The sequence below is a fragment of the Anser anser genome (genome assembly GCF_964211835.1).
Source record: "Anser anser genome assembly, chromosome: 3".
Classification (NCBI taxonomy): domain Eukaryota; kingdom Metazoa; phylum Chordata; class Aves; order Anseriformes; family Anatidae; genus Anser; species Anser anser.
This window is the reverse complement of record NC_139722.1, coordinates 39,929,971-39,954,995: the sequence shown is the minus strand read 5'-3', so window position 1 is coordinate 39,954,995 and position 25,025 is coordinate 39,929,971. Positions and strand designations below refer to the sequence as shown.

Here is a 25,025-nt window from a genome sequence, read left to right as displayed (position 1 = left end):
GACGAGCTCTAAATTGTTTAATTCTGAAGAAAAAGTATATGGGAAGAAGCTCAGATACAATTTCCATTCCCTTCGTTCCAATCCTTTTTAGTAATTTTTTTCTAGAATGTTATAATTGAAGTGCTTGTAATTGACCTAATGAGAATGAACCCAGAATAACCGGGAGCACAAAGACATTTAATTATCTGTTCTGGCTTTAAAAACCTTTTGTCTTTGATGCGTAATTGACACTTGAGGAAAGATGTCTTAATAAGATGACCGTGGAACTCCAAAATGAGGGAATGAGTTCAAGTCTCCAGGAAATCTGAAACTGGATGTCAAGTTGATGGGAAGGAATCTCTCGCATTTTGTAATTCTGATAGAGCAGTGAATGAAAATGAATACCAGAAAGAATTTTTGAAATGTTAAATAAAGATAAATTTTTAAATCACATTTTTCTCCCATTTATGTATTTTATAGTAGTGCTTTAATTCTCTATAACCTCAGAGCAGAGTGGAGAGAGCTGCAGGTAAAAGAGAGCTTGATAATAATTCCGTGCTTTACCGTAAAGAGTCGCAAACTCCAGATTAAAAGGTTGTTTCTATATTCTTGAGTTTTATTTTGGGAAAGACTAAATGATGAAGTTTATGTAAGCTCCAAAGCCAAAATAACCATCTCCTCAAATACTTCTTTTAAGAAGTTATAAGGGTTTTTGCTTGCTGGTTTGGTTAGAGCCTGTTAATAAGCTAGCTAGAAAAGTACCTATTAAAAGGATAGTCGTAGATAACTTGAAATTTGTATTTTATTTTTAGTCTTTTTTTCCTACTTTGGAGAGAGGGTTTTTTTGGTGCTTGAATTTAGTGAAATCTTTCCCATATGTTTTTGTAAATATCAAGTGTATTCTTATTACAGATTTTCTACTGGCTAGTAGATTTTTGGAACTACACGGTAACCTTGAAAGTTATCTCCAGAAGACTTAGCTTGTGTAGACTTTTTAAAAATTGTTATATTTTACATTTTTATTTTAAATACTATTTAAAATATGTGGCCATCAAGCTTTTGATTTATTAAATGTTTAGCTGCACTGCTTTGACTTGTTCAACCTGCAGTAACACACAAATGTTAATTCTTGACTTCTTTCATATTTTTGCCCTTTACTGAGGGCAGAGGTTGATACTTAATTTGAATAATTTAGGCAGTGGCTCTTTGACTGAAATTGGACTATACAAAGGAAATGGTAGAAAGCTAATATTTGAGGCTAAAATGTTGCTTTAAAAACTGCTTGTGATTTTCAGATAGATTTGCTATGTTTTGTGACCACGTGGTAACTTACATGTCAGAGTTTATCAGCCTAGAACTTTGACAGATTCTTCATCTCTACAGTAAAACAAACTGAAATTAGTAAAGAGGTATTTTGGCAGTTGTCCTGTTTTTTGCTGTTACTTGTCAATTGTGGTTCTCACTAGTCACTAAGCTTTTCCTTAGGCAGGCCATAATTTAACGTAGAAGTATATGATCCATTTCCGTAACTCTCAAGTAGCTGGTTTCGTTAGTTTCTTTAGGGAGATGTTTTTTCCTATGGTAAATGCACCTTGATGGATGTGTTCACCTCGGTATGGAATTCAGAGTCTTTCAGATAGTAAAATGGAATATGCTAGGTCTGCGTTGATTCAGGTGGTTGGTTTTACAGTAGCGTAGCTGCGGTAATGGATTATTCCCCAGTTAAGTGGTATGCCAAAGGAGAATTTTGGACAATGCTCTGAAATAATCCACTTTGATATAAAATCTCGTGAGTGACATGTTTCTCTATGGAAAAAAAATATATATTTTTTTTCTTCTCTTCTGCAGCTCCTGGAAGGAAGTTTTGCTAGAGAAGTTAGCCATGAAGTGGATGGACTGATATTTCAGCCTACAGGGGTAAGTAGTGTAATAATTGATATTTCTCCCTTCAGCCCCAAAGGAAATTCTCACCCTCACTCCCATCTCATCCCCTTATCTACTACCTAATCTTTGTTTTGGTTGGGATGACTTTTTGAATTTAGTTCTGATTTTTGCAGTTCCTCGGACTACTTAAATTCAGGTAATTGCAATCACGGTTGTAATATATGCAACTGTGGATTACTTGGTGGTAATAATTTTCAGGAATCATCTTGTGGATTTTTTTGTTCATCATATGATGATTGTAGTATGATAAAGAAGGATTTTTTTCTGACTGCATGAGTTCTGTGAATCTTTCAGTCATTGATTTGAGTTCTTGCATTATTTTTCTTTCCCAAGGATATTTCACGCATTTAAAATTTTAGCAACATTTATGATGCATGTTGTTTTTTAGTGCAATTAAAGCATGATAGGACAAGAGGGAATGGCCTCAAGTTGCGCCAGGGAGGTTCAGGTTGGAAATTAGGAGACATTTCTTCTCAGAAAGAGTAGTTGGGCATTGGAAAAGGTGGCCTAGGGAGGTGGTGGAGTCACCGTCCATGGGGGTGTTCAAGGAAAGGTTGGACGTGGTGCTTAGGGACATGGTTCAGTGGGTGACATCGGTGGTAGGGGATCTGGTTGGACCAGAGGATCTTGGAGGTCTTTTCCAACCCTAATGATTCTATGATTCTGTGATATGTATTTGAGCCGATATAAAGGTATGTGACTACAGTGTGGGGGGAGTCACCACATTTCTGTAGACTAGAAAAAGTAATGTAAATATGTAGTTCTCAGGCAGGAAAACTGGCTTTAAAGGAATCCAGTAGCGGGCCTCTTAGCCTACTAGCACTACTACTGATTTGGGTACAATGGCGCACTGCAATGTGTATTGTAGGTTGGTGGGTTGTGACTGTAACATCACTCAATGTTCACTTTATTCTTGGCTTGTAAGATTAGGAATTGTATTTGATTTCAAATTTGACAGATAATTCTATCCTTAAAGTTACTCGTAGAAAACATTTGTATGTAGTTTTCCAGCTAAAACACTTTTTTTTTCTGGCATACTTCCTATATTGCAGATCTTAGTAAGGGTGATGACACTCCCATCTGGAAATATCATTAACCTCTGATCTTTATTGCAAGTTTTACTTCAGCTAGCCACAAAACAAACAATCAACTAGGCCACATACTTTTTTTTTCTTTTTTTTTTTTTTTTTTAGTATATAGCTATTTCAAATTCAAAGAAAAGCTACTAGTGCAAAGCAAATTTATATATCGGAAGTCCTGATACCTTAGTCCATATAATATTGTTAAAATTTAAAGCAACTGTAAAGGCTTCTCAGAACCACTTCTCTGAATATTAGAGTTTAAGCTATGGAGAGTTACTATAGCTAAACTTGAAATTATGTCTTCTACTTAAAATGAAATTACTGCAGAATGTGTGTTTCTAATTTTTGCTGTTGCAGGAAATTAATATCTGATGTTTTGTATTTCTAGAACTTGTATTTTCTGATTTAGCATACTGAGAAATTTATAACCCAATAAAAAACTCATTTTCTTGCATAAATGCTTTATAAAGGTTTTTCATCTTTAAAATATGGGTTATATTTGTTTAGTCCAATTTAATGCTCAAATTTCAGCATTATTTCAGGTTTTATGAAATAAAGTTCATTACATCTGTTATTAAACCAGTTTTCCTAGATGAAGCAGTATACAGTTTTCTCAGTTGTTTGTGTAGTTGAGAAAATACAAGTAATACATTTAGTGTAAAACAAATGGTTGTACACCTATTGGGAAATAAGTGCTAAAACTGTTTAATTAGAAACGGTGAAGTTGATACAGATAGCTGATGCTGATTTTTTTTAAATTTTGTTTTATGTAACAGGGAACAAAGTAATAGGCAACAACACAAAGGCCACAGAATATAATAATTCATAAACGATCCCATGAGAACACTACCTGAAATAATTTTTCTTTTTGTATTCTAGTTGCAGTTATATGTGTGATGTATTACGTTATGTTTCAGAGAAAGGTACCTGTTGTTGAGTGGGGCAGAGGCTGAATTTTGGTCATGGTGAGACTTACAGACCTAAATAAACCAGTTTGTCTCAAGTGAAGAGACCATGGCATATCCACAGTAAAACAATTTTCAACAACTATTCTGTTGATGTAGTTGATCTTATAAGGAAAAGAGGCAGACAGAAATGCTGCTGACTTACAGAGAAACGGGGAAGTTCATGGAAAATCTTTTGGGAGCTCCTGAAGTCTCGTGTGTGTTTTGAGGAAGGAGAAAGCAAAAGTCAACAGCAATTGGAGCAAGGTCAAAAAGAAGGATGAAGTGGCAGCAGAGAATGAAATGTGACCATTTACAGACAGGACAATTTGTGGGGAAAAACAATTTCCATGCTTCTAGGAGTTAACTGAGAATGTAGAAGTTAACTCGTTATTTAATATAAAGAATGTTGAACTCATTAGTTCAGTCTGTTTGAAAGTCTTTTTCTGTGTTTAGTCAAAAGTTTCTCTTCATCTCTGGTCTCAGATACAGCTATCCAGACAGTGTGTGGATATATTCGTCACTAGTTATAGGCAACACTGGTATCAGAAACAGATGGAGAAAGAATATTTTGATTGCTTTGAAGTTTTGGTTTAATTATGTCATAAAAGAAACATCAAAATACCTGAAATTACTTGTGAATAAGAATGATTTCTGCAGCCTCTAAAAGCTCTGGGTTTCCTCACTTTTCTTTTGGGTTTGAAGAGATTCATCATCAAAGTGGCTGCGAATTAGTTCGGCTCTGAGAAATGTTCACGCTTTGGTGGAAGAGGATTCGTGACAAGGTTTAACCGCCAAAGTTATGGTTTCAGTTAGGTATGATAGGGTTTATTTTCTTCTGTCAGTTTTTTTTTGTTGTTGTTTAAACTCTTATTATGAATAGCAAGCTTCTTGTAGTGAAGCAGAAATTGTTTTGCACTGTGACTGGTGATGGTAGAAACAACATTAAGGAGTAAGGAGGTTGTTTCCTGTCTGTGCAGCTCAGTTTGTTTTGCAAGATCATGCTAGCTGTGCATTATTGTTCCTAATTAATTCATCAGCTACCTGAATTGTTACTTATACTGTGTATTACCCAGGCTGTGCTAAGTGCTTTAGTTTCACGACTGCAGTTAAAGGGCAGTGACTGAGGCCTCCTTTCTTCTTCCCTTCTTTCTCTGTTTTCAGAAGATAAAAAACTTTCACAGATCATGAGAAGAACATGGTTAGTGGAAGGGATGGAGGGTTTTTGTTTTGTTTGATAATTTAAGAATGCTTTCTAGGTGATTTGATGTGATGTGTGCTTCACAGTAACCCTGCACACCCCTGTCATACCAACCATTCTCTGACAACTCCATGGTGAGAGACAAATATAAGACAATGTTTTCTTACTATTGTTTCTCTTCTTCCCTTTGTACTCTTTTCCTTTCCTTTGTTTCCTCTCCATGCATCCTCTCTACCCAGTAGCCTTTTTATCCACATTCCTTTTGGTTTCCCTTTCAAGTCATTTCTCCCTAATGCTCCTTTTCTCTGCATCATTTTCTCTCCATTTAAGATGCTCCTGATATAGCTCCCATATGGTTAAGTCAGCTCCATTCCATCTGATCAGCTTTCTGATCCCCCTACATGTAACAGGTTTGCAGAGCAGGGACCGAAGCTAAGTGCTAATTAGGAGGAGTGAAACAGGCCAGCAAGAAACTTCATGGACAGGTACGTCGCCCTGTGATTGTGCCCCAGACAAAGAGCAAATTAGTTGGCAGGCAAAAGCCAAACACCTTATTCACAGGCTCTGAATTGTTGTGTAAAAACGGGAAGCTTTCGACCACTTTTTTCTGAAAGGTTACTTAAAAACAGGGATCAGCACTGTACATTTGTTTTAGAACATTTGCAGTTTGCCAACCTGTGTGTTCTTAATGGAAATCTCAAAAATGGCCTCTTATCTTATGATGGCAGAATTAGCTCTGACCGGTGCCCACTCATCAGTGAAATTACTTGTGTTATCTGCCTTGTAAATCATACCCTCGCTAGGTATCTGCCTGTGACTATCTAATTTTTGTGCTAGCAATCTCTTAACAGCTGATGTTCTTGCTGGCTATAACTATTGTTATTTTACCTTGCTTGGGAAAAGGATGGAGGGAATTATTTTTATTTTTTTCAGGAGCCTAAAAGGAGGCTTGTGGGCCATCAGTTAGGAAGGCTTAAGGACAGTTTGAGGATTTGTGGAAAACTTGTATCAGAACTTATTCTCTTCTTTCTAATCTTTTTGTCTCATGAGCTCTGTGATGTCTTTTGCTTTTGGTTCAGGCCGAATTCTGTTTGATACTTCTCTGTGCTCTTATTTTGGATGAGGCATAAAATCCAGTTGTGTGGGCTTGGGGTTTTTCCGGGGAAGGAAGAAGGACAGCCGCTGAGCTCTGTTCTAAGATAAATGTTATTTTAAAGAATGGCTGAATTATTTAACTCAAAACTCTCAATACTGAATGCTAACAAAAAGTTTAGCCTTTAAAATGAAAGGAGAATAACGAACAGATTTTTATTACTGTCTAACATTGCATGAGTTTTTAATACATCTTCCTTGCCACCCTTTGGCAGACTTAGCGGTGGTCTGAAATGCTTGGTTGCCTGTCAATTATTTGTCCTAGTATGATTGTATATTAGGCTGTGTTATTCTTTTCTGTCATTGTAAAAGTTTACCCCCAGATCTCTGAAGTTAACGTTGAATGAAATACCTGCTAAAGATACCACCAAATGACATTTCTCCAAAAGGCCATGTTTTCTTTCCTTAAACAGTGCCATATATTATCCTATATAATCGGTAAGCCTTTCCTTCCACAGTATGTTTTGTTGGATCATTTGTAATATACACCAAGTCAGTTTTGACCTGTTTTTGAAACTTAAACATCATGTCTGTGGGTGATAGGGCATCAATTGTTGTGAAATATTTTTATTGCAACAGCAAATAATGGCTTCAGATAGGCCCAGATGTAGTCCCAGTACCAAAGATGATGTATAAAGGCTTAGGAACAATCATAACATCATTTTTTCCCCTCAAACAAGTATACAACTTCCTGGATTTAGCTTTCTAATTTTGTAGTGATTTCTTAGTATAGGTGCTAAGATTCCCTTATTTATTTATTTATTTATTTACATAGAGTTTGTAGCATAAAGGAAGAGAATCAGGCGAGGATTATTTTCATCAGTCTTTGTGTTGACCCATACTACTAAAACCTTTCGTGTATCTTTAGAATGACTCATTACTAAATGCGATTTCCTCTGTAGCAGGAATGTTCATGACTGAATCTATTACTAGTCAGGGGTTGCTGTTGTCATGTCAGCGTGCACTTTTCGTGCTGCTGCAGGTTTTCCTTTAACAGAGAACTTGCTGTCAATCTCCTGAAATGCCACTGAGCTTTACAACTCTTTTCTGCCTATGAATAGTTGTTATATTCAATTGCCATGGCAATGTTCCTCGCAGTTCGTCTCTTAAATTGCTAGTCATATCTCAAATATACCATCATATCATATGCTTTATGAACGTACTAAAACGTATTAGCAATGCACGGTATTTCGTAGAGCTTTTTTCTGTGACTATACAAGAAATTTTTTTATATACCAATTCAAGTTTGGCTTTGCTATCTCGAGGTGATTTGTTTTATACCTTTTTTGAAAATTAGAAAAGCCAGAAAATGAAGGAGCAGTAACAACAGAAACGTGAACTTAAACAGCAATGAGTAGCGTCTAGTTAAACTCATTAGACTTCATGTAATTGAGTTGTTAGACTCGAGATGAAAGTGCCGTGATTTGCAAACCTAGTAAACTTTTATGATTTCCACTTACTTTCCAAGAATCTGAGATAATTGGCTCCTCGGGATCGTGTCTTACAGATACAAAATCCTAGCATCCACACTTGTCAAAAAATGGCCAGAAAGGGGGAGAAGTTATGAGTCATTTTTAGCTCTGAATTTAATAAGGAGATGATGTAGCAGAGTTGTCCTCGCTTAAATTTCTGCTATTGGTCCTCTGCTACATTTAGAGAAGCAAATGTTTATGCCGTTTGCCAAAATTGTTTATCCTGACTTCCTTTATGTCTGAGTAGATGTCAGCGCCTTAAGTCTGACTACCTAAGGGAAGTGCTAGCTCTATTCAGTAAGTTATCTCATTTGTTTGCTTATGACCTATGCCACCTGAAATTCTGATTTCTCAAGCAATGAATCACGTTTATAGTAGCAATCTAAATAGGCTCTTCAATTTCTGTTGTGCAGTTTAATCATTGTGTCTGTCAATGGCATTAGGCAGGAAAGGTCTATTTCTTGTATTTTATGATCTGTGTGCTAATTATCCTCAGCATTGCCACTTGCCATTAATATGGTGGTGTCTGTATATGTTTCATTTGAGAGATTCTCTGAAAAAATGTCTTTTCTGGATGCTGCTGTTTTAAATGTTGGGAAAACAAAGATGTATTTTGTGTTAGGATAGGCAGAATCATCATTTGCAAGGGCTTTCAAATACGATTTTTTGCATATCTGCTTTGTCTCAAAGTCCTTCCAAGGAGCTGCTTGAGTGCACTTGCTGTCATGCTCACAACTGTCAGATTGCACATATTTGCTAGCTAAAAGAAATACCTGTTAGGCATACGTACTGTAAGCATGATATTCAGGTGAGAATACCAAACCAATTGTTCAGTCTCTACAAAATATGCATGCTTTTGAGAGACTAAGTCTGTATTCCTCAAACTGTTAACTTACATGTGTGGTGGGTCAGCTCTGAAAAACAAAACTCCGTTTAATGACTGGATAGAAAAGTCTAGGAGAGGTTCTGCTTTGAGTCAATGAGAATTCTTTACTAGATTATAGCTGTCTATTCAGCTCTTGATCCTTAACATAGGCTGCCATTAGCACAATGATCAGTTGTTTCCGCGGCAGTGCTCCCACTCATCCTGAATCTTACAACAATCTTACCACTGCTGAGAATTTGGTAGAGCAGGAGTGACCTGGAAACTGGAAGGTACAGTGGAAGGTAACTGACAACAGTCTCTTTTCTTCATATCCTTGAATAGTTATCAACAAACAGAATTCCTCATGTAATCTCAAAAAGCTTCATCTATATACTTTTCAAACTGAAAAGATTTAGGAAAGAAAATACCTGAAAGCACTACCTTGTTGGGATTTTCTTCCCAAACTTACTCCCTTGCATGCCAAGACAAGACAGCCAAGAGGCCTTTTTAATTTTGATGAAGATCCTTCATGAAATGCTCTTATTTTTTCTTACTCAGGGGCATAGCAGTAAAGTAAAAATAGTGGTTTGTATCAGGATAAAGCAGAATATTTAAGGAGATCTTCATCCTGCTGTTTTAGTGTAAGTAGCATCCCGATATATCAGGAAGATGATGTACGTACCTGAGATTTGTGCAAGCAGGGTTGCTTTCAGAGGAATATTGGCACTTGCATTTTGGCATATGGATGGTCAAAATGCTTAATGTAAAGAGACTTTCTTTAAATTAAAGTAGAACACTATTTTACGTAATTTGAAATGTATACTCTCTTGCTACAAATAGTAAATTTGAAAATGGAGGATCAATATCACAAATGGGTAACTGAATTTTTGCAATTAGCAAAATACACCTTTTATTTTAGATGCTAACATGTATTATCAGATAAATCATGGAATGCAGCTGTGTATTTTTGCTAACATTTTAAAATTATATACACTTAGCTATCTAACAGTGTCCTGTGCAGAACACACTATGGTCCTCAAGGCTCACAGTATGCTCTGCCAGGCTCAGAGGTGCCTGCTGAATTACATTGTGTATTGAGGAGGTACAGCAGGACACTGTTGTGATAACTTGATCTCATTTTGGCTTCTAGTAACTTTGAGTTTCAGTTGGAATTCCATTCATTAGCTCTCATAGTCCTTGACGTTTCCAAAATAGTAAAACAGCTCCATTAAAATGGAACAATTAAAAATGCAAGTCTTGAGCTTAATATGAAAGCTGTCTATTGTTTTTTAAGAAAAGTCCATTCTCTTCCACTGCCATGCGTGCTGAATAATTTAGATGTGATTGCATCGTGCAGGTTACGCTCTTCTAAGTATAGAGCTGGAAGGGCAGTGCTGGGCGTCGTGCCATAATTGGCAGAAGTCAGAGATATGAAACCAATGCAAACTACTTCCGTAATTACTGCAGATAATCAGAAAACAAAATCTTGTTTTCTCTTAATGCTGCCAGTTGTCTTTCTGACATAAAACTCTCTTCTGATCCATGTTACTGTAGAAGCTTTCCACCAAGACGGAGGGATGTACAACTGCAGTGTGTCTGCTGGTTCCTTCTGAAAGGGGAAAATGAGTAAAAGGCCTAGCTGGAAACAACCCAGCCCTCAGAAATGCAGATATTCTGTGTACTTTGGATCATTCATTAAAGAAACAATACAGTTGTAAAACATTATCTGAAAGTTTTGACGAGTTTGAACTGACAACCAGTAGGTTGTTTGTTTCCAAACAAAGATTGCTGGAAATCCCAAGATCATCTTATATGTGTATATTCATCCAACCACTGAAACAAGACGTGAATTTTATGCAAAATGTGGTTCTCTAGAGAGAACTATTAGCTTGTGAGAGCAATTAAAATGTGTGTCTTAGGGACTTGTCAGACTGTGAATTGATGTTGCCATTGCTACGTGAAAATATGGCTCGTTCTGCTAGTAATGAGGAAATAAAACAACAGGAGAATAAAAAAATAGCCTTAATAAAAAGTAGTTTCAGAAATGCTTCATTGTTTGGCAACTGTAAATTGATCACAGGATCCAGTGCTCATAAGATGAGTTCAAAGTAGGTGTAAAAGGTTTACTATAAGGTTAACAAGACCCTCAGGCTTGTTCCTTCCTTGTCTTGATGTATATCATGTAAAGTTCAAAATTTCTCTCCAAATTTGTTTTAGAAGATATCTGATGCATTCTGTAGTGAGCAAAGGTGAGGGAAAAGTGAAGGTTTAGTTGGAGAAAAGTATGGCAGAGGTCAGGTTTTGCTAGTTTTTAGGCAATAAATTCCTGTGCAACAGTCTTAGCATCAGCTGAATTAGCTAGTAAGCAAATTTGGGTTTGTTTGGTGTTTTTATGTTACGGCTTGCGTGTTATTTACAGAGTATAAAAATGTATAACTTTCAGATAATAATACAGATTTTTCTGTTAGACAAATATTTAGGTGTGCAGTGGACCACACCAGGTATATCCTTTTCATAAAACCTTCAGGACATTTTTCCAGACCATCAGTATAGTTTTGGGAGAATGTTTTGTTTTTGAGAGGAACATCAGCAACACTTTCAAATGCAGAGCACAGTACTATTTCCATATAATAAAACCGTAGAAAATACTTCTTGCACCTCTTGGTTAGGTATGCAAACAAAACTGAGTATTTTCTATGTAATTTTTCAGATGAGAGTTACCAATATAGCTTTTTTCACATTTTCAGAGTAATACGATCATGATGTTTTCTTCATTCTTAGAGGTTTTGATTTAAACTTTACATTTCATTAAAATACTTGAACCAGAAAAGAACGTGAATGTACTTTTCATAACTTGCACATGGACCAGAACAACCAGGTAGGCTATTTTTGTGAATATTTGTTCGCATTTCAAGACTTTTGCAAGATAAGCTGCATTTTCTATGACTGCTGTACGTGTTTATGTAAAACCTAGTATTTTACTTGCAAATATAGGGAATGTATTTATTTATTCTACATGCTTCTACTGCTGAGCCTTTTCAGTTTCTTGAATGGGTGGGCACCATCTGAGTTGCATCTAGTATCAGTTAGAGAAGTGAAACTTGTAGCATTGGTAATCAAATCGGAAAACATACTCGGCAAGCATTGTTGTAGCATAAATTTGGATAGTGGTTTTTGTCAGAGTCATCAGCTGCATACAGATATACAGATACTTCACGAAGTGGACCTAATTTGTCAGATAAATTATTCATCGAAAGTCATTCACGTGGCTCTGATTGCTATGCACTAAGCTGGCACATCTCTGGAGAGCAGCTACCGTGCTCCTAAAGAGTCTTCAGCTGGTTTTGAGAGTTTTGGTTGGTTGCTAAAAGTTTGAACTTCTGTATAAAGGCGGGTAGCAAGGATTACGTAACTGCAATTATGGATTGTACCTTTTTATATTAAAGATCCTTCTGTATTTCCTGCAAGATGCTCACGCATCTGACAATTGTTGCATGAGTCAGATGGCGTGATGGGAAACATCTGTAACATAATTGTTCTTCATGTAGCCATCAGTCTCTTGTTTTTCTCAAAGACTTACTCAGACTTGCTTTAATACAGTTAATCAGTTCTCCCCTACGCTTATGTTCTGCTTTGGCTTTAATATTGCATGCTTATGAACTATTAATGTTTTTATTAAAGCTTTACAGCGACTGGATGTATGGGATGTTATGGAAATACACTGAAATGAAAAATGGAAGTAAGCTGGTATACCTTGTCTTGGAGCATGTTAGAAATTAGAGTGGCTAGCTGCCATACCAGGGATGGTGTTACCATGGCGAGAGCTCCTGTTTCCATGACATTTGCTTGCTTATTTTGCAAGGCCTTCAAAAAAAAAGTCGAGTTTTGTCCTATGTCAAATTTGGTGGCTGTTATTTCATTACTTCCAAAGCCTTCCAGTGTCTCACTGCAAACATGTATTAACTAATTCCTTAGGAACATTAATGGTGACTGGACTGACCAGGAAAAAAAAAAAGTGGATGAAAAGTTATTAAAACTTTTAGCATTTTAGCATCTTTATTTTTAACTAGTTTAGATATTCCAGCTCAGTTTTAACTGGATTAAATGTGCTCTGCTTAGCTACATTTTGGTTAATTAAAGAAAATCCATAGCTAGTTAAGAAGTAAAGGGAAAATTTACTGGTTTTAGAAAAAAAATTAGTTTCGCTGTTTAGCTAATGGCTTTATTTTGTGAGGCCTGCGTGGTACTGGAATTTTGGAGAGCAGTAGAACTGTAAATCAACTCATGTTGTAGTTTAGTTACTGGCTCAGGGGTAAATTTAAAAAAAAAAAAAAAAAAACAATTTTTTCTTAGAGTGGGGGGGAAAAAAAAGTGCTTTTATTACTGTTTTTCCCCAGAACAGTAATTATGGCAATATCATGGTAACCTACTGGCAGCTTTTGCGTTACCCTGTTGAAACTTTCTGACTGCAGTCACATACATAGTTAAAAGCACAGGAGTGCACACACGTCAGTGCAGGTGGGTATAATTCCCAGGCACGTGAATGTAGGGAGCTTGGCAGTGGTTTTGCTTGCTGAACACTGCTGCGTCCCCTGCTCTCTCCTGTACAAAGGGAGCTGGGGAGGAGGGATGCAGTTAAACACTATTCAGTATTCTTTCGCCACCCCGGCACAAAATTGCTTGTCCTCTGTTCCTAATGAACTGTTGACTGTTTTTTCCCTTTGTATACCACTCTTCTGTTCTAATCAGTTTTCAGCATCCCAGAGGTTTTATTAATGGTCTTTTTCACTGGTTGCAAGTGGGAGTCTAAAACTTTGATCCTTTGTGAGCTTGTGATACTTGGAGCAAATTATTTTTTAGTATGTCTGTTTGTCACAGTTATAAACAAGCGTCAACGCTTAAGCTGATATCCCTCCGGAAACCCATTTTTTTCAGAGGTTTCATATTTTAAAAAGTCTCGGAATTGTCTGTGTAATGCAATTAAAACTTTGCTCCACCTGTATTAGTATTTTGGTAAATGAGGGATGGTATTTCACCTAATACCCTCTCTCAGCTTTTATCACAATCCTTGTAATAGTGTTTTGTTTATTTTTTTAGGCTAAGATGTCTTTGGTTTCCACTTAAATGGAGATTGTAGACCTTTTTGCCAAAACCACAACCACTGACCAACTGTCTGCTAATTGTAAGATTCAGGTTCTTCACTCAGAATTGAAAATTACTCCATTTAAAGAAAAAAACTTTTTGAACGCTTTGGTCTATGAAAGTCATGTCCTCCTTGTGTTGAGGAGGAGAGTGCACATCTGTACACAGCAGAAAGTTTTCTGATGAGACAGCTCATAAAATGAGCAGGAACTCACTGTTCCTGGTGTCAACAGAGGTGTAGCTCAACGTGAGCCTCTAATCCTTTTTGGAATACCTGCTGGGCCGGTGGCAGGTAGATTTGTTCGCTCTGCTGCCATCTCTGTACCTTTCCTCTCTCAGTCTATTAGAACACTTCTGAAGGATGCTATTGAAGTTGTTTTGCAAATGTGATGCTCTTTCGCAGAAGTGGGGTTTATTGGCTCAGAGCTCCCACCAGCATGCTCATTACTATCTCTTTGTATTTTGGTAGCGTTTGCATTGGAAAGATGTTGGTGACAGGTACTGCTTAATGATAAACTCGCTTGATCTTGGGGGTGACAGGGGATTTGTAAAACATGTTCCAAACATTGTCACAGATTCCTGCTTGGTTTAGTGATTTTTTTATTTTTTCTACACCGTTCTCAGTTGTGACAGAGCTACTCAGCTCGATGTTCCAGAGATTCTGAAGGGCTCTCTCCTTCTATCACAGTAGCAAAAAGGATGCAGGGGAAAATGAGTAAGTGGAAAAACCTCTTAGAAGGATATCAGATATGAAGAAAGCTGCTTGTAAAGTGTCTCAGGTGTGTCTGCTTCTCCCAGAACTGTCCAGTGACTGTTCATTGAACTTTTCAATGCTCACTTGATGGATGTAAGCGAATCGGCCCCATGAAGATAGTTCTCTTGCTTAAGAAACAGAATTTTGCCTTTTAAATACATTATCACTCTTTTTGTTCCCCCATCACTACTTGTAGCAGGTTTAAAACTGCTAACCTTGTTACGATTTGGGTTTGTTAAGCATAATTGTCATTTACCCTCTCCTCTAATTCTGTGTACCTTCAGCTGCTTGCCTGCTCAGGGCATAGCTGGATGAATGGTTTAACTCTTGGTATAATTAAAGGAGAGGAAACATTTAAGAGAAATAAAAGGGGAAAAAGTGGCTGAGGTTGGGAACCATTGGAAACTGTTCTGCTGTTGTAGTTGTGAAAACACAACTATTGGTTGTGTATTCAGACTGTTCACAAGGCAAGATTAAAAGCAGTGGTTCTCAAAACAGTTGTTAACGTTAGAATGTTGCTCTCTAAGAAGGACAGCAATTAACCTTTGGAGTAACCGAAGTTCTCCAAGTGGCTTCTTTTAATACAACCTAAACTTCTTCTTCCTTTACTTGTAATGCTCAGGAAATAGCTATCCTATACAATTCTTGGCACTTAACCAGAGCTTGTTCCTAAGCCAAAACGGCAAGGATTAATTTCTCGCCAAGAGCAGGCAGGTCTGTGCCATTTTCTCCTTCAGCATGCCGTTTCTTCCCCCTACAGGAGGACTTTTCGCTCCTCATTATCCAAATTACTCTCCTCAAAACGCAGCTTTTAATTGTAGTAGTCTTGTGGCAGAACACTTGAAAGAAAAATTACATGCTGTTTTTTTCAGGGAACGCTTTTTTTTTTTTTGCTTTGTTTTTCAACTCCAAGCATATCAGCTTGCTGCTAGCAAAGCCGAAGGACTGCGAAGCGCATGCTGAGTTCCAGCGGTTGGGTTTACTTTCTTGGTCTTGAGAAAATTTGTACGAATCTTTCCTTGTGAAACTAAGGATGCAAAGTATGTTTTTGCTATTTTAATCTGCATACGTAACGATGAGTTTAATATAATTAAAATTCATCAGTTTATAGTTTATGTATTTGAATACGTAGTTTAAAAGGCCACTTTCTGTTGTTTCTTTCAAAATACTGCAAGATTCAGTATTCTAAGACTCATAAATATTTAATTCAAGGAGATTTGTAGCCCTCTAAAATGTAATAAGCTAGCCCTTAATGACAATTTTGTGTAACATACATTTGGCAACATGTACAAAAAATCCTGCTGGCAATTCTGTGTATCATCTTTCATGCGGATCTGTTCAGCTCTAGGGGCTTTTTAGCTCTGGAATTAAAAAGAGAAATTAGACTACGTCTGAGACCAGCATGCTGCGATTTCTTAGTTTGTACTTGTACGTTTCTCCTTATGTTCAGATTAGCTCACTGCCTGCCTCTTGATGTAAGGCTTGTTTCTTCTTTTCCAAGATTGACGTTCCTGAAGAAGGAATATATTTTTGCATCTTTCTATTTAGCGTTGGTAGTTTTCATTAATCTTCATGAGCTCTAAGGTGATTTGTGGCAATGCTGTTCCTGGTATACCGATTCTTATTGTGGCCTGAGAAAAATGTCAACACAGCCGATGTTCTGATGAAGCCTTAAATTTACAGGTCGTAGCTGCTACAAATGTGGTCTCTAATACCCATAAATTATCCAACTTACAAATCAGGTTATCACAGTGAGTCAGTCGGGAGCACTGGTTCTTATTTCATGGAGCTTCTTTTGTTACAAGAAGGATGCTTTTGTTGTAAGGTGTCAAGCGGTGAATACTTCCTGCTGATCCAATCTAACTTTAGTGAGGTTTCTGGGAGCCTTTGATCACAAACCAACCATCCACAAAGAAATAAGTTCCTCTGTCCTCTGAGAGACTGACTTCCCTCGCTGTCTGGTGTAAATTCAAGTGACTACATTTAAGCTTGAGTTAGGACAGAGGTAGTGAGAATGAAAGGACAGAAGGTGAAGAGAGATTGGGACCATCAGGCTTTGAGAAATGAGAGAAGTTTTAGGCTGATGCGTATGAAGCTCTAACCATATGAAAGGATGTAAACAGTAAGATTCATAAAACCTTACTGTTTTATGACCGATGTGAAGACAAAACTGCATGTAACCATTTCACAGAATTAAAATTAATTTTTCTCCAACATCACTAGCTTTATTCAAGTGAAGAGGTTTTTTTTTGTTTGTTTGTTAGTTTTTTCCACAATAAAATTATGAAATGAGGAAGGAAGATCTCCCTAAAACTCTCTCAAAGATTCATTGTTTCACTGGAGGAGAGGAGAAGAAGAATAAACATTGCTTTAGGAGACTAAAAAGAAAGTGAAGGAGTGGGGCCAGGAATGCTTCTGTTATTATCTTGCTTGTCCCAACAGTTGTCTTCAGACTTCTCTTCATCTTTGGTCATCGACTTGTCTATCCGTGTAATGTTTCAAACAGTCCTCAGCAGATGAATTGGGTAGAGTCTCAGAGTCTCATTAAACACAAAATGGAAAGGGAATATTAATGTTTAAATTTTTGAAGTTATCAACTATACAATAGTTTAAAAAATTGTTTGTACGCACAGAAGGCATCAGCTGAGCCTTGTCATGTGCTATCTAGGAATACAGTCGACCAAAGGTTTTCTATGTTGTTTTCTAAGTTTCAAGTAGTACAGATCGAAAATAATCCAAATCAGTTACTAAATAAAACAGAATTAAAACTGTTTTAATTAAAACTGTTTACACAGTCCAAGCTGTGGCATATCAGTTGAAACACTGCATTTCTCTTAAGCACATTAATACCTCATTAGGCCTGAAAGAATAGCAAAAATAAGCAGCGTTAGTGATATCAAGTGTTCTTATTTAAGAAACAGTTGTCTTTCAGATACGTGGTAATACATTGACTTGAAGAGTAACTGAGCATGAAAATATAGAAAGCAAATTATGACCTAGTTCTTGAACAGGAAATGCCTAAATACTCATCGTATTCAGTGAGGACGGGCAAATGGCAGGGAGTCCTGTCCTTCGAAATTAGGTTTGAAAACATGTGGAAAGGTTTGGATACCTTGGGAGAAATATGGGAAATGGGGGCTTACTGGGGAGCTGCTTCAGTACGCACCTAGAACTCTACTGTCTCTGTATTACCTAAGCTAGATCAAATTTTACCCATTAAGACCTGTTCAAAAAATAAATAAAGGTAAAAGTATCCATAATTCTAGTGCCAAACTAACTACTGTAATTTTTAGCAATGATCGTGCTGAAGTTTTCAGGAAGAAAAGGTGGTTTGGGGACAAAAGGTGGACTTAGCCTATCCCTCACCAGTCTTTCTGGACAGTCATTCCAAATTATTTAGCTTCTTATCTCTCAGTTGTGTTTATCTGTATTTTTAGAGGGGAAAAATACTAAAAATGTATTGCTGAGGGAGAAAATTATGTTGGTTTGATCTTTTTCTATTATATTAATTTCAGCTTAAGGCTGTTGGTGATTTATGAAGCTTAGTTTACAAGAAAATTTCATCTGGAGAAGTAAATACAGTAGTATCTTGTAGTCACAGCGGCATGCTGGTAAGAGTTTGTGCTGTGGCTACATATTGATATCACCCCAGTTCAAGTGACCCAAAGTGAAACAAGCAGCATGCGATAAAGAAAGCAAGAGAAGACAATGTGAAGCATCTTTGTTGTTTGTGTTATTTTGTTAACTTTTCCTGAGGACTTAACGCAGCACACATTTTGAGGAAATATATCCTAGATGGTGAAGATTAAGAAAATTAGAAAATAATTAATAGGAGTATAAAACGGCAACAGCCTGGAGAATCACCAGTTCCTTTTACCAAGAGAAATACAGCTGTATGGTCAGGACATGTCTGTGTTCACAAAGATAGGAGAATGTAGCTTTTTAGCAGTTGCTTTAATTTCTCCGTGTTCAAAAGTAGAATTTAAAATTGACAGCAGACACAATTTAGTCCCTTAGGGGTCACGTATGTTAGCCAACAACTTGAAGCCATTTTTTTTTTCTGTTCTGCTTCAGATCAAGTGTTGAAGTATCTAGTTCCAGTTCATAATATTAAATGAAAGGATGACTACAAACAGAAGTGTATGAGAATAGGTTTCTGCTGCAGTGATGTGCTGGAAGAAGAAAAAAAAAAGAGCAATGAGTAATTTCATGACTGCCGTATTCTGATTGCTGCAAACATGGATTTTTGGCTGTAAACTGAACTGAATTTATCAAATATTAAAAGGATTAATATGTAAATGGAGTTAGTTATGAAGAAAATTTCATCACATTTTTCTCCTTGCTTAACGGAATATTAAGAAAAGCTATTAGTGTAGTTATGAAACAAGAAGTTTAATGAAGCTGGAGGTGCAAAGCTAAATTAAAGTGCAAGAGTAGGGGACATCTAGCCTAATAATTACCAAAATGTCCAATATAAATATTGCATTAACTTGAAATTCCGAGGCACCTTTGGAAAAAGCAAATGAAAAATATCTATTAAAATATTAACAGAATAATTTCTGCATACAGGTTAACTTTCTAAACGTTATTTGCATTCATATGCTAAAATCCTTAGCACGAAACATAATCTAACACTATTTAAATGAGTGCACATTAGTAGCATGTTTTGCTTTTCAGTATGCTCTGACAGTTAAGCTTAATATTTCAGAGGCCATTTTGATTATAACCGTTTTCTTTCTACTTCACATAGCTTCAAGTCACATTTTCATAGGAGACAAATTGTGATACAGTAACATTTTCACAGTAAAAACAGCTGCTTCTGACTTACCCATGCTTGTGTATGAAGAAGAAAAACACTAAGTAGGAACGGTACTAGCTTTCTAAAGGAAATTTTTCTGGAGTACACCAAAGATAGCGTGCCTTAGGACACAGGGTAATTTTATGTTTTCTTTATTTTGCTTTTTAAAGTGGAGGAGTGGAAGAAACTACATAAATCTGCTTGACTACATGGAGTTAAAGCAGCATTGTACCCCATCAAGTAATGACTTATTTAAAACTTTGTTATCAAGAGTTGTCTCTGGCATTGTTTTGGCTTAGTTCTGGACATTAAATGATTTGAGCTCAGGCAAGGAAGCTGTCTTTTTCCATCTTCTTTGTATGAGCTTCAGAAGTTATTGTCTACAGATTTGCTTTCTAATGTGTGACAACAGTACAGTGTAAAATGTTTGAAATTCATTAACAACCTTATATTAAAGCTGATCAAATATTTATGGAGCATCAGCCTGTCTCTACATTCTGATCGAATTACCAAACCAGGCAAAAGCTGAAGTTTAGTGAGGACTGCTGCTCTTTTATCAGGTGTTTTAAATCAGTAATTCAGAACATTAAGCAGTAAAAGCAGCTTTTATTATTTTCTTTTTGTTTGTTTTTGTTGTCTTTGAAGGGGAACAATTTGCTTTTGTTATCTTCTTTACATAGAGCCTCATGGCCATCTGTCCGTGCTTAGACACAAGTTGTGCTGGGTGAAGGGCTTGGTGCAAGGTGTATGAAGTGTTTGCCTGAAGTTGGAAAGTGTTTGGATCGTTTCTTGTAGTGGTATAAATTTTGTAGCCATATTGTGTGTCCACATGTTTTCCATGCAGTGTTTAGTTTCTCCTGTTTTGTCTCAGCTCTGAAAATGCCTCTCACAAAATGACAGGTGTTTGCAAAATGCAGGTGTTTGCCAATGAGTTTCACCCCACCTGATCACTCCTAAGAGTACTTACAAATCATGTCTTTGTGCGTTTCATTTACAAATATAGGGACAATTGAATCATATTTATGGGGGGCGAAGGGGAAGTCACAAAAAAAAATACAAACCCCAAACCAAAACAAACAAAAAATAATAATAAAAAACAAACAGAACTGCCTGCTCCAAAATTTCGAGGTTATACAGAAGTTAAGTCACATCTGCATGAAAGAAAACAACACTGGGTACATCTGATTTTTCTAACTAATAAAGGAATCCTAATCATCTTTGAGAACAGTGAGTACTACTGAAGAGATTTCATTGAAGCACCTTTTTTTAGCTGAATATACGCAGTCAAGTTAAATGCAGCAAATCTTCCCTTCACGTTTGAAAACAATGAGTATCAGCTATTGCACCCATTGATAGAAATTTCTGAGATGACTCTGAATTCTTCAAGCTCTCCAGACTTGATCAACCGATTTCGTTTATACCTCAGCTTCAGCATCTTATTATTTTACTGCCTTCTTACTATAATCATTTTATGGCACTGCTAAATGCGTGTTTTGCACAACAAAGTGTGTTTCTCGACCTTCAGAGATAATGAGCACTTAAAACTTTCAGATCAATGGCAACTGCGTGGTACAGGTTCGTAGGCTCAAAAGACTTGCATATACGTACTTTTTCCTACACGGTCCCTTGTGAGTTTCTTTTTTTATAAAAGGCATTCTAGAAATCTAAGTAAGTTGTCTTAACTGGATTCTCAGGTGTCAAAGATTTTGTTAATACGAATGAATTTCTCCAACTATCCTTGGTAAACATGCTTTCTGTGAGAAGTAGTCACAATTAAGTTTGTCTTTGGAAATGATTTTAAAAGTTCTCATCCTTAACAATCACAGGTAGCTCACATTAGTCCCATTAACTCTTATAAGCCTAAATAAGATTTTCTAAGGTACGTAACAGTGTGTAGAACTTAATGAGTCTGGTTTTCTTCTGGGTGTCAGCTATTGCTTTCTGAACCTGATATAGAGGTTTAGGGTATATACCCAAAGGGGTGGTGAAGTGGCACTCGTGAGCTGTACAGTGGTTGTCCCAGGAAGGGGATGTGGGGTGTGAGGGGTTCAGGGTAACAATAATGATAGGGACAGGGATGGTTATTTCTACCTACGTGAAGAATGGAGCCAGGTGAAAACTAGTGTGGCCAGTGTTCCCAGGGACCCTTCTGATTCAGAGGTACGTGGAATGTATTTGAAAATGTTCACCTCTGTAAAGATTTTGGAATACAATAGATAATCAATTTGGCCAGCTCTGATATATTTTAAATAACAACCAAATAGGCAACCAAATAGGATGACTTAATGTTTAAGTAAACAATAGTATTTTTCTCTTACTGACTGATAATATTTGTCTTAGTAGATGGCATTGTGCTGGTGTTTTTCCATTGTCCCCACCAGGTCAATGCATTAATTTTATCACTTTTTCCGTACATCCATCTTTGTAATTAAGCACCCTGTCTTGAAACTGAAGGCTTTTGCTCTTGGGCCTAACTCTACTTTGTCTCCTGGATTGTTGACATGCAATGTAGCTGTCCCTGTTGTACATTGGCTAAATTTTGTAGTTGATTGACTATTTGCCAGTGGTTACCACCAAAAACCATAAATGCCATAGCACGTGATGTAATTTGCCTTTACCTCCAAAGATACGAGTTAGGGATGAGTCCGGTATTCTTGAAGCGATTTTCTAATATAATCTGTTTGCCTTAGACGTAATTAAGAAATGCTGACCTTTCTCCTTCTCCACCAGGCAGTCGTGGGCTTGTGATCAGACTTAGTGTATCTCTTTCTTCCAATTCTGAGTGATCTATCTGCTCAATATGCAGCAAGAGCAAGCATTACTCATGTTTACCCATCAATAACCAAGGCACTTCTGGTGCCTTTTGCCTAGGTTTTTTTTTTCTTTTTTTTTTAACAAGGGAAAGTAAGTAGAATACATGGGGAAGAATGGGGTATTACAGTGATGGACTATGAGGAACACAAGGATGTAAATTGTCTGTATGGACACTTTGAGAAATAAAGGGGTTGGAACTGAAATGGGAGGGTAGAAGGGACAGAAGACAAAATACTTTCAGAGGCTAAGAGTCACAGATTAACTACAATAACTTATTTCCTCATGTAGATTTTATTGTATTTCTTTGTGTGTGTTTTTTTCTCCCTTCTGTTTTGGTGACCAGATTAGCAAAAAGATATACAGCCAAAAGTAGACTGTGTATCTAGGAGGAAATGTATTAAGTCACAGCTGAAGGCGTCGCTCTGAAAAGAATTATTTCAGGTAGTTATGAATGTATTTTAATGCATAAAATGCATTAAATGCATAATGTAAAAGAATAGAAAACATGCTTTTTTTTTAATATGTCTGTATACTTAAGCAGTGAAAATAACACTGGAATAGTAGAATCAATTCTGTTGTCTAATCTTCGGAGACTTTTTGGCAGAACTATGCAATGAAGATTCATGTATACATTAGCCAAATGGAAAATTACCTGTGCAGTGACTATACATTTTATCTTATCAAAAGGAAATAATTTTATGAAGAACGGGGCTTCAGTTTAAACTGAGGCATTACAAGATTCATAGGCATTTTGTGTAGAAATAAGCATACATTTTTAATCTTAAGTGTAATAAGTGATCATGGTAATCTCCCTAAGTGTATGTTGTTTCTTTGCTTAGTATCTTTCACAAAGGTGTGCTGTAATTTGAATAGGAATTACAAGCTTGATATAAACGTTACTGTTCAAGTTTCTCTGTCCTGTGTGCAACAGAGCTGATTCCATGAACCCGATGATGTTTTTCTGTCTTAAAAATCTATGAATATGCAATTGAGTCAATGGCTGTCTTTCATCTTGTGGTTTCTTGATCCATTGATGTGACTCATTCACGTACAATATTAGCAACTTCTCTTTCTTCAGCTCATCTCTCTGTCAGGTCTAGCCTGAAATGATTGATTACAATCGATGCTTTTGGTTCTTTAAAATGATTCAGGGCATTTAGTGCAGGAAAATAAAAACTTAGTAATTGTTCAGTCTTTATATTTACATAACTGAATGCAAACCATTAGATTGATTAGGGCAGTAGGTGCCACATGGATGTTAAGAGGCCTAAGAGTAACGTAGAGCTCTTCAGAGAAAACATTTAACCATTGTTTTAAGTGAGCGTGAGGAGTAGATTTGTTGTTGTTACAGGTTTGCAATAGTTAACTTTTTCCTTACAGGTGAAAGCTTTAGCATAATGTTGAATACCAAATTGTTTGCAAAGCATTTGGTTAAAACACAGAAAAATATTGGTAACAGAAATGGGTAAATTTTACAACATAAGAAATGTCTTACAAGAACGCTTCAGATTCACAAACAGTATGTTTTAAAAGACTGTTAGTGTCTTTATCCTGATAAGTGAGAGTGACTAAATACCAGAATATCATATATGTGATGGCAGAATATTTTTCTTGGTATTAAAATATGAACTAGTCAGGTAACTTCTTTGTAACTTAAATTATGAGATACAGAAAGATCTTATATTTCAAATTCATGTTCATATTTCATATTCAAGACTCATTAATTATATATTCAGTGTGGTTAAATGTTGATGTCATTTGCAATGTAGCAAATGACATTTGAAGGTTTAAAAGAACTTCAGCAGATTCCCAGTGTCTCTCTTGGTTAACCCCGTCCCCTCCTATCCCGATGGCCCTCGCTCCCTGATGGTACTCAGCTTGCCATACCTCTTGGGCAAGCATGGGTTTTCAAACAAATCTTTCTTGGACCTTCTGTGTCCCCTCCCTTCTTAGTTATTTTTTTTTTCAGCCTTCTTTCCGCATTGGTGCGTGCCCGTGACTTCTACCTTAGCAGTGGTCTGGCTCCTTTGCAGGGCTAGGTCTGAAAGGTGTGCTGAGGGAGAGGACAGCTGACATGTAGCAGCACTGGTCATCCTCTCCTGGTCATCCCACTATGTCTTCCTTTTCAGTCATTAGGAGAGCTGCTCCATTTGTTTTGTCTAGACTTTTGGCTGAAGTTACTCAGTCTTCCAGGTGGGTGTCTTCGTGGTGAGTCAACAACACCCCACAGCCCACGCTGCCTGCCCAGAATGCGGTCCCAGAGATTAACTCCGCTCTTCCTCCTACGAAATACTGAGCAGCAAAGTCTCTACCATGTGCTAACGGAAAGCAGCCGCTTGGAGAGAAACTCCATTCTCGTTACGGGCAGTTAGCATCCACACTGCCCAGGCTTTCTGCTGAGCATTGAGTGCGAACGCTGGGAAGATGCAGGGCTTCAGGCGAAAACATAAATTGAGTGGGAAGAACATCTGCAGCTAGCGAGAAATGTGTCAGCAAACGTTGAGATAAGGGAACTTTATCCTCTGAGGGGCAGCCTTTCTCATAGGGAGGGAGAAAGGGGTTGCCTCCTCTAAGGACAGCTCTGGAGGAAGGAAACAACTAGACCTAATACTTTCGGGGTGAGCAGGGGGCTGGGGTTCCACATGACCAAACACCCATCAGTTTGCCCCACAGTGCTGATGTGGCTCACTGGGGACTAACAAAAAGCCTTACCGAGTGTGGCCTGAGTGGACGCACCTGAGAGCGTGGGGTTAGGAACTGGTGAGGCTGAGCAACCTGAGGTGGGTGTGGGAGGCTCTGCTTTCTGTGGGGCGGTCTTCTGTGGTGATTCTGCATCCTGTGGTACTGGATGTGCAGCTGAGGGTCATGCTTGTTGTTG

General features: G+C 37.2%; 1 protein-coding gene across 3 annotated transcripts in view; it reads left to right on the top strand.

Annotated features, from left to right (window-relative positions):
- The window catches only part of RNGTT (RNA guanylyltransferase and 5'-phosphatase), a 187,900-nt gene that overhangs the window by 95,179 nt on the left and 67,696 nt on the right, over positions 1 to 25,025 (top strand). For all 3 annotated transcript variants that reach the window (XM_083831491.1, XM_083831490.1, XM_083831492.1), the window contains one exon: positions 1,828 to 1,896. In XM_083831491.1, coding sequence (XP_083687617.1) covers positions 1,828 to 1,896 — 69 coding nt within the window. The remainder of the gene's footprint in view (positions 1 to 1,827; positions 1,897 to 25,025) is intronic.